At 35.9% G+C, this 9967-nt stretch overlaps 1 protein-coding gene and 1 long non-coding RNA gene across 2 annotated transcripts; both read left to right on the forward strand.

The window, feature by feature from the left end:
* Positions 1 to 1308: 1308 nt before the first annotated feature.
* On the forward strand, positions 1309 to 3758 carry LOC141351087 (uncharacterized). Its single transcript, XR_012359265.1, has 2 exons — positions 1309 to 2862; positions 3145 to 3758. It is a non-coding gene; the product is annotated as an uncharacterized lncRNA (long non-coding RNA).
* Positions 3759 to 6744: 2986 nt separating this feature from the next.
* atp6v0ca (ATPase H+ transporting V0 subunit ca) lies at positions 6745 to 9215 on the forward strand. The gene is made up of 3 exons (XM_073857442.1): positions 6745 to 7010; positions 8084 to 8274; positions 8464 to 9215. The coding sequence occupies exons 1-3, from the start codon at positions 6945 to 6947 to the stop codon at positions 8669 to 8671; spliced, it is 465 nt and encodes a 154-aa protein (XP_073713543.1). The 5' UTR covers positions 6745 to 6944; the 3' UTR covers positions 8672 to 9215.
* Positions 9216 to 9967: the final 752 nt, after the last annotated feature.

Consider the following 9967-nt stretch of genomic DNA (forward strand, 5'->3'; position numbering starts at 1 on the left):
TTTTAATCCTGCCCTGGTATAATATCAATTGAATCTTTGTATATTTAAATATTCTATGCTTCTGTAAAGATTGCCGAAGTATTATATATTAAACATGTATTGACAAGAAATATACAAAAGCACAATAACAATTAACAGAAAGGTAATATCAAAATGATGTGCTAGGTAAATGTCCCATTTTCGGTTTAAAGGGGACATTTCACAAGACTTAAGATGTCAAATAATTATTTGGTGTCTCCAGAGTACGCATGTGAAGTGTTAGCTCAAAACATTATATAGATAATTTATTATAGAATGTTAAAATTGCCACTTTGTAGGTGTGAGCAAAAATGTGCCATTTGGTCTCTGCACTAAATGTCAGTGCTGTGGTTGGATAGTGCAGATTAAGGGGTGGTATTATCACAAGGGGAGCCAAATTTCATTTAGCTATTTTTTTCACATGCGTGCAGAGAATGGTTTACCAAAACTAAGTTACTGGGCTTTTTCACATTTTCTAGGTTGATAAAAGCACTGGGGACCCAATTATAGCATTTAAACATGAAAAAAGTCAGATTTTCATTATATGTCCCCTTTAAAACAACTTTTTTTGTGTTTGCTTAATAGTATAGTTATGTTTTGTCTGTTTTATATTTTACCTTTTCTGTCGCTGGGGTGATATCCTTTAGTTCAGTTTTGTAGCTACCTTTACAGGTATACTAAACAATATGAAGTTGTACATTTTTGGGTGCATTAAAGGTGCCAAAGCATTGAAATAATATGCTAAATTGTTCTTTGATATTTACATAAAAGGTATGTAACTTTATTAAGTGCAAAAATTATCCAGAAAGATGTCCATTTACAACCCTAGGATTTGTCCATTGAATGAAATGGTCTATTGTCGCCCTATTTGAAAGGGTCATGAATAATAATGTTGAGCTCTGCTCTGATTGGCTCTGCTATGAGGTTCATGCCAGTAGCTCACATTAATAAGCAGACCTTATGAGGCGGTTTCCCGGACAGGGATTAGACTAGTCCTAGACTTAAACACTTTTAAGAGCTGTCCAAACTGAAAACAACTTGCACTTACATTTCTTAAAATACATCAGTGCCCTTTGTTTTCCCTTAAAATGCACACAGGTTATGTTTTTAGTAAGGGATGTTTGTTAAAACTAGTTATATTTCCTAATTAAACTAAGGCCTTGTCTTGGCTTAAGCTAATCCCTGTCTGGGAAACCACCCCTAAATGTTTGAGTCTGTATCAAATGTATGACGAAAATGCAGATTTGGAGGAACAACTAATTGTTTGGAGATTGTTATGGACATTTTTTTTTTATATGGTTCAAAGACAAATGCTAATATTTGTACAGAGATTGTTTAATGAACATTTCTGAGTGGTGAGTTTATGGATTCACAAACAGAGGCGGCCTTAAGCATCTGGTGGCCCATTTCAATAACTAATAAGGGGCCCTACCCACATAAAACATAATAGAGCAAAAAAGAGAAAGGATTCCTGTTGGTTTGCATTAATGGTATATTATTATGTGCACTTTCAGCTTCATGAACAGGCAGCTCAACAGAAATTATCCACCTTATTTAATTAAACTATATACAATTATATTTAGAATAATCCTCGCCCTTTCATGGACGCAAACTTCTCTGCTAATTGATTTGCGCAGTATATTTTCAGCTGTCTGGGCTGACTTAAAAAAAACAGCTCAAGCATCCCTTCAACTTGAATTATTTAACAAAAGCAAAGAAGAATAAGTGTCTGACTAACACTGAAGCAAACTTATATATAACAATGCGCTCCGCGTTTTTTCAGCACCGTCGACAGCTCACCAGGCGGCAGGCGTAGCCGTAGATTTCACTTGAGCCCTTTTTAGAATCCAAATCCACCCTTCTGTGTTTGAGTGCTGAGAATGCCCTAATAAGTTTATCTTTGTCCAGCTATTTTGTCACCTCGTGCTCAATTAAAATCTAAATGAGAGCTGACGGCGCTATCTAGTTCAATATTATAAAAAACAGTTTACATACTGTGATGCGGGAGCAAAACAAGACGATTCCCTATCCAAAAAATGACCCATTGTTTATCTTAAGTTCTTGGTCATTATGTTTATTTAATGGAACTTGGTGTGGATGTTGGGTTAAGGCCAATTCGCACTGGTCAGACAGACTCCAACAGTCTGTTGGAGTCTGTCTGACCAGTGTGATACCCCACGATTTACCATGTACAGAGCTCTTATTATTCAACTATGCCTAGGTAAATACAGTTTTTTTATTCTATGGCACCTTTAAAGATCTATTGTGTATCTTTAAAGGTACAGTTAACTAAAAATTAAATGGTACAAAATTGTTCCTTAAGCTTTGCATTGGGTCCTTAGGGTATAATAATGTACACCAAAAGGTACAGCATTTAAAAAAATGAACCTTTGAGGCTACCACCCCAGCGCCAGAAAAGGTACAGTTTATAATACATGTATAATACATGCAGACTGATTTGATCCCACAGATTTAGTAAAAAACAAATGCACTTTATAAAAGGCATATAGAGCGACCCCCCACTGGGTCACTGCCTGCCGCTGCATCTTTCTAGAAGTGATGATGATGATGCTGTGTACTAGCGGGTGGGGAGGGGTCTTCACAATCCATCCGAACAGCACTCCTCGTCTGTAGGGTGAATCGGCATATTCGGTGTCTTTTGAAGCCGCTGATCTGCGGAGACGCAGGCATCATGCTGGATGTCTTGTTATTGATGTTTTTCGCTATCATCGGTCTGATGTTTCTTTCGTACATCATCTACATGCTTTGATGACGGCAGCATCAATGGACCGCTGTGACGCCATCTGCGTGATTTCCGTCCTCGGGAGGATTTTGTCCACAAAGGTTGGCTAACGCGAAATAACGTATGCGTTTAAAACACACATTTATGTTCATCTTTGTCAGTTCTTAAATATATTGTGATTGCGGCCAGTTACGTTAATACACCATTATTATAAAATGATGAGCAAGGAGTAATTCATATGACACATAAGATCAATAAACACAGTATAGTTAAACAGTAAATAGGTTGCAATGTGACAATGTTGTTAGGTCTCTTTATGTGCAATAACCAGAATTAAAATTTAACAGTCTCCTTGTGTTAAATGCCTTTTGTTGCATGTTTAGGGGGAAGTCTGTGGCATCAGGCCTCTGGATTGTGGTGAAACAACTGGACGACGCAGGGGACCATCACAGAATGAGACTTAACCCTTCCGTCGCCTCATTCCTGAATTACGCACTGTTTCTGGAGCCTTTGACGTGTATGACGTGCAACAAGATTAGACCAGCACTTCACATAAAACCTTTTGACATTTAGTCGTAGATGACACATATCAACATGTCGTTTTAAGGTTAGGGTATATTATATATAAATGCAGCCCTCTTACTAATGTTTCACAAAACTGTACAAATTAAACTATTTCACAATGTGATTGTTTGGTCATAGATTAAACAGTATGACTTCTGTATTCATCTGTTTGTATTTTGATAAATAATTGTTTACAAATTCTCAGTATTGGAAAATGAACACTATTTTGAAATGCATGTAGCCTATTATGTCGATCAATGTTGATAAATAAATGTCGCTGTTTTTCAAAATAAAAAGCCTTTATGGAAATAAAGAAGTGTCACATAAATGAATTATTACACACTCTATAGATTATATATGGTTGTAGGTAAACTTATAGTATTTATTTATTTATTTGTTAAAACTAATAAATAAATATATGATTTTAGCTTTCCATGTTGTCTATTTGTTTTTCTTTCAAATAATTTTAATTTCTTATTTACTTATTCTTTAATTACTTTTTATATTTGTGCTGTGGGAGCTTCTATAACCAAAATAAATATAGTATGTGTGTAAACATACCTGACTATATGACATATATAACCATATAACATCAATAGAGTCAAGTTTGTATCACGAGTCGGGGGTATAGCTCAGTGGTAGAGCATTTGACTGCAGATCAAGAGGTCCCCGGTAGAAACACACACGTGCATAAAAAAACACATTCCTATAGCACAACACGTCAGGGTACACACCTAAAACCTGACAGGACAGACAGTGCATAATGGTGGCGTATTTAGACGTCAATCAAGTGCACGGGTTGATTTTAATCTATGATGGATACAAATTACCAACAGGGAGCAGTACTGAACACGCTAAAGTGCCACGTAGACAAAGGAATTGAATTTGAGGAATTACAGCGACATCCCATGGTGCCTCATTATTCCTCAATTTGGTAATCCTAAATTGCATAAATATTAATAGTTAAACTAACTAAATAAATATAACATGACATAATTGACAGCATATAATATAAAATTATTAGTTTATATTCAGATGAGGAAAGTGGGTCATATATACATGAGATGACATGAAGGTCAACAAATTATGAGAGTAATTTCATATTTGTTTGAATTTTTCCTTTAATGCAATTATTTGTATATATTCCCAAAGCACATTAACACAAACTACGTTATTATGTCAGTAACAAATTTTGCATATTGAATTATATAAGGTGATGTTATAAATGCACAAAAACTAAAAACAATGCACTGTCAATAGTCAAAAAGTATAGAATACGTTTATTTTTCACTATACCTACCAGCACGGATGTATACCCAGGTAAAAAAGTAGTAAACTTTAGTGTATTAGAAATATGATTGAAGTACATGAAGTATAAAACATTTATGTTTCTACTTGTTGTGCTTTATTTAAAGATAATTTAATATGTAATACTTCTTAAAAGTATAGTTTAAGTGTATGCACAAAATGTACTAAAGCACAACTATAATTTGCGCTGCAATGTCTTTTTAATTGTATTTCCATAAAAATGGCAAAACAATGCGATTGTACTGTAAGTGTGCTTAATTGCTCATGAATCTTGATTCTCAATGGTGTATTTTAGTGCACTTGAAGTTTAAAAAAAATTGTTCCATTTTAGTATACTATTTACACTTGAAGTGTAGTCAAATAGATGTTAAGTTGAAGTAAATACATAATTGAGTTCACTTAACTATACTCGGATTTGACGAAAATAGTACAAAATGTAGAAAATATACTTTACACTTTTTTAAGTATATTTTTAATATAATTATTTTTCTCCTGGGTATGTAGATAGATAAGTCCTATACCAGGGGTCTCCAGCCTATTTGTGAGCAAGGGCTACCACAATGGATAAAACAATCTGGAGGGCTACTTTTTGATATAGTCTACTCAAAGCTTTTTTGTTTTACGTGTTGATTTTATTTGATTTTGTTGATATGTTTTAGTATTGTTTAAAATGTTAACATATGTAAACCAAGCCGAGCTAATATAAAAATATGTAATAAATAAATATTAAAATTTAGACTATTAATAGAATGTGCTCTGGCGGGCACCTCACAGACTCTGTGCGGGCACCACGTTGGAGACCACTGTCCTAGACAAAATACAAGAATATGTTACTGGAACATCAGTACAAATGGGAACAAAATTTGGGCTCATATGATGTAGACCAGTGGTTCTCAATCTGGGGGCCGCCAGATGGTACCAGGGGTGCCCCAGCTTTATGACATTTTATAAAATACATTAATTTATCATGTATTCTGTCTAATTAAACCTTAATAAATAAGGCTACTAACCAATAGCACTACTTTGTATACTTTAATATGTTTTGTCTAATTAAAATGTTACGTTTTAAAACAAAATTGTCATACATTTTCTTTGTGGGGGCCGCGAAGGAATGCACCGTACACTGAAAATTTTTGAGAACCACTGATATGGACTAGTTACAGATCATTAATAAAACTAAATTTGAAGTTATACAATAGTGAAAACATTTTTCCTTGCTTTATCACTCTGTCCTCTACAGTTTTTTTCATATTACTTTGTAAAATGTAGACAGTAAAAATCTCAGTTGACTATAATTTTTTGCCAGCATGAAGAGGACAGGGTGCATCATAGTGGAACTTCTGCTATTTTGGTCACATCAAAAATCCCACGCATAAAACAGATGTTTATATAGACTACGGAACAACTAACACAGTAAACCCATTTTAATTTCATTATGTGACTGTTCCAGTGTGTATTTGTAATAGAGTTACTTCCCCTCTGGACTCTCCAAGCCTAGAAGTCATGAGACTAGCACATGACAATGTATATCTCACACGTTTTCCAAGGGCAATGTTAAGATTTTGCTCCATAAAAAAAAAGTTTTAACATTGAAATAATAAAAACTTTTTTACTTAGTAATGTAGGCCTTTAAACAGCAAGCCTAGATGATTTAAAGTTCAAATGTTATGGCCTATTGTACTGTACAGATATTGTCCTGCGATTTAAAATTTTTGCAGCCTTATCCTTGAAAGAGTTAATATTATATAAGCATGATTTTTATGTATATATGTCAAATTATTTTTTTTAAATGGTTGTAACAGATAGCTAACACTGTTTACAATGCTATCAAATTATTTTTCTATGATCTTCTATGACAGCTTCACAGATCGCACTGGAAGCCTGCAATGGAACATACCAAACCATCTGTAAAATAGGGGACTTTCGCAAATATCTAAAACAACCGATTGCTCGAGTTAAACTAAAAAATGCTAGTTTTATTGTACTAGAAGACTGAAATGTCCTTTCTGTAATCTCGTGACACCAAGTCATTGCAAAATCCGAGAAAAAATGATATTGCGTACTCATAACTCATCCCCGGAGAAGCGGAAATGGACCCTGCACTCATGGTTGATCATGTGACATTCTCCATTTCGCCATTTTCTTCCTCTCCACCGGCGATTAGGCTCTTGTTGGATTCGTGACCATCTCTTGCACTCTCATCCTAGACCTGTCAACCTAGACTAGTCCTTCTTTAGAGCCTAAACATCCTACACTGAAGCCTTCTAGCCTTTCTGCTTTTAGTTTTTAGTGTCCTAAACGTGCAAGAAGAATGTCTGCCCAGAACCCCGAGTACTCTCCCTTCTTCGCAGTGATGGGTGCCTCAGCAGCAATGGTGTTTAGTGGTAAGCGTTTCGTCATTTTAACCTTAAATTGTGTGCAGGGATTACCATTAGACAGAGTCTGTAGGATGGTTTGTCACATTTAAATCGTGAAAGCTTGGAGTGTCTGCATCGACCGAGTGGTTGTGAATGGCACGGCGTTGCGGCTCGCTTATCGCTGTACCTGTAGTATGGGAACGGATGGGAAGGTTTCCATCACGGCACATGACGTCTCAGTTGACGTAATGTCTATAAATTATTTATTTCGTTTGATTATTTGCCTCATTGATTATTTGGCTAACTGAATCCTTGGGTGACAAACGTAAGACATTACTATACAGTGTCATTTGCGTACGCAGCCTCTCTTTCAATTTAACATTTACGCAAGGACGTCATTTATTTCATATATTCTAATGATATAATAAGATTTAAATATTAGTTTGGACATTTTGAAACAATTCATTGATTTTCCTAAAGGAAAATTCATTAGTAAATTAACCGAAACACGTTTACGCTTATCTATTGCGACAACACTGTTTTAACATATGCTTTTTTGTTTCAAGAATTACACGCCCAGACAAGAATCTACACGTCAGTTAAACTATCTCAAAGCTACACGACGCGTATTATCGTCAACAATAACCAAGAGAGGCTGATTACTGTCATTATTTATTGCAGTGGTTTCTTCAGGCTAAGCCAAGTGCGGTCTCAGCACACCGTCGTGTTTAAATCCGGGAAACATCCAAATAAATTTGACGCAACCAGGAGACTCTCTGGTGTAGTCATGTGACTGAGAACGAAAGCAAATGACCATTATAAAATTGTTTTGCTGACCTAGCTTTTTAAGTCACAAAATGTACCTAAAGGAGTTTATGTGTATTTTGGGGGAGGGAGTTAAGATGGAGGTGTTGGAATGATGTTCATTAGTAGGATATTTGTTTAAGCCACTTTTCTTGGAACAAATGCCAAATACAAATATGGAGTCTGTACCTTTAAATTTCTTGGCAAGATGCATGCCATAAGAATGAGCAAAGTGTTCTTTCTCTCTTTCTCTTCTTGTCCTTGCCACTAAATGTCTTTCTTTTTTTTTTTTAGTGCATTGGGTGCTGCATATGGTACAGCCAAGAGTGGCACAGGCATTGCTGCCATGTCCGTGATGCGACCGGAGCTGATTATGAAATCCATCATTCCCGTGGTCATGGCGGGTATCATTGCTATCTACGGCCTGGTAGTGGCTGTTCTCATTGCCAACAACATCTCTGAGAATGTCACGCTCTACAAGTGAGTCTGCACCTCACTTCTGTTTTTTTTTTTTTTTGACAATTCTTGGAAATAAAGTTAGCATTTTATTAATCTTAGAAACTGTTTGTCTGTACTCGCTTGTTGAGATATCTGTGCAAGACGTCTTAAAAAGTCACATCGCAAGTAAGAATAATTCAAACAAAATGTCCTCTGCTCTGTGTCTTTTAGGAGTTTCCTGCACCTTGGTGCCGGGCTGAGCGTTGGTTTGAGCGGTCTTGCGGCCGGCTTCGCCATTGGAATTGTGGGCGATGCAGGTGTTAGGGGCACAGCCCAGCAGCCTCGCTTGTTTGTGGGAATGATCCTCATCCTCATTTTCGCTGAGGTTTTGGGGCTCTACGGGCTGATTGTTGCTCTTATCCTTTCCACCAAGGGTTAATTGTTGCTCGTATTCTCTGTACATGTTAACATTCATCAACAACACACACACACCAACACAAACATCCTCCTGAGAAAACACGTTGAGTAAATTCACCACCAGAAACAATGAGAGAGTTTTTGCGTGCATGCGTGTATTGTGAGTGTGCTGTTTGCGAGTGAATGCGTGATTGAATTTCCTCTCTATGTATAGTAGCCCGATGTGCGTCCCCCCTGTAAATGCGCTGTGTAGCTATTGCTCTTGTCCTGTATGTGTGTGTGCGTGCGTGTGTGTGTTTTGATCGATACCCAATTTCTCCTGTACTACACCAGGTTGTCATCATTCTTTTATTTTGTCATCATTTTATTCTTACTGAAGAACAAATCAGCGGTTTTGTTTTCTCAATTTTGGGACCATTCAAATACTGTCACTGATGTTGAGGACCTAGATGTAAAAAAGATGGATTATTGCTGTTTGTTTTTTTGTTTCTGCTGATTATTTATGAAGATTTTTGAAATGTTCATTAAACAGTTTAAATGGATTAAAGTCTTTATTGAAATCCTGATTATCTAAATACAGTATGTGTGTGTACCAAAAATATAAATATATATATGTATAGGTAGGTGAATTGCAATGTGGGAAATTTGTGGAGTTTCTTTGGATGTAATCACTGATTCCCATTGAGACCGATGTCTCAAGGTATTGATGTGCAAGTTTACTAAGTATGTGTGAGAAAAATGTGTGAGTGTGTTTGATCTCTTAACGTAACATTCTTCAAACGTGTAGCGTTTAACTGTAGTTGATACTGTTTCTGGTTCCATCAATGGGTGAACACCAGCGCAGCTTGTCCAGTTTCCAAATAAAACTTCCTTATCCAAATTTCAGTTTCTCTTTCCTTAAAGTCACATCCGTGTGTGTGGCAAGATTCTTAAATATACTGCCAAACTCTCAGACCAAAGCAAAATTTTTATTTCTCTTCTGCAAAAAAAAGAAATTCACTTTGCATGTCACGTTTTGTCTTATACCATGATGTGCACAAATGATTTATTATGAGTTCTAGATAGAATAAATTATCCGGCACTCTTTATGGACTTATTACACTTAAATATTCATGTAAAGCATACATGTTGGCTATTTGTCATAAATTACACTTAAATATTCATGTAAAGCATACATGTTGGCTATTTGTCATAAATTACACTTAAATATTCATGTAAAGCATACATGTTGGCTATTTGTCATAAATTTGTTACTGTTTTCTGAGAGGCAGAAGATCAACATATTATCAAGGTTGAATGAGGGATTAATGTATAGGTT

The sequence above is a fragment of the Misgurnus anguillicaudatus genome, chromosome 19 (assembly GCF_027580225.2).
Source record: "Misgurnus anguillicaudatus chromosome 19, ASM2758022v2, whole genome shotgun sequence".
NCBI classification, from domain to species: Eukaryota; Metazoa; Chordata; class Actinopteri; order Cypriniformes; family Cobitidae; genus Misgurnus; species Misgurnus anguillicaudatus.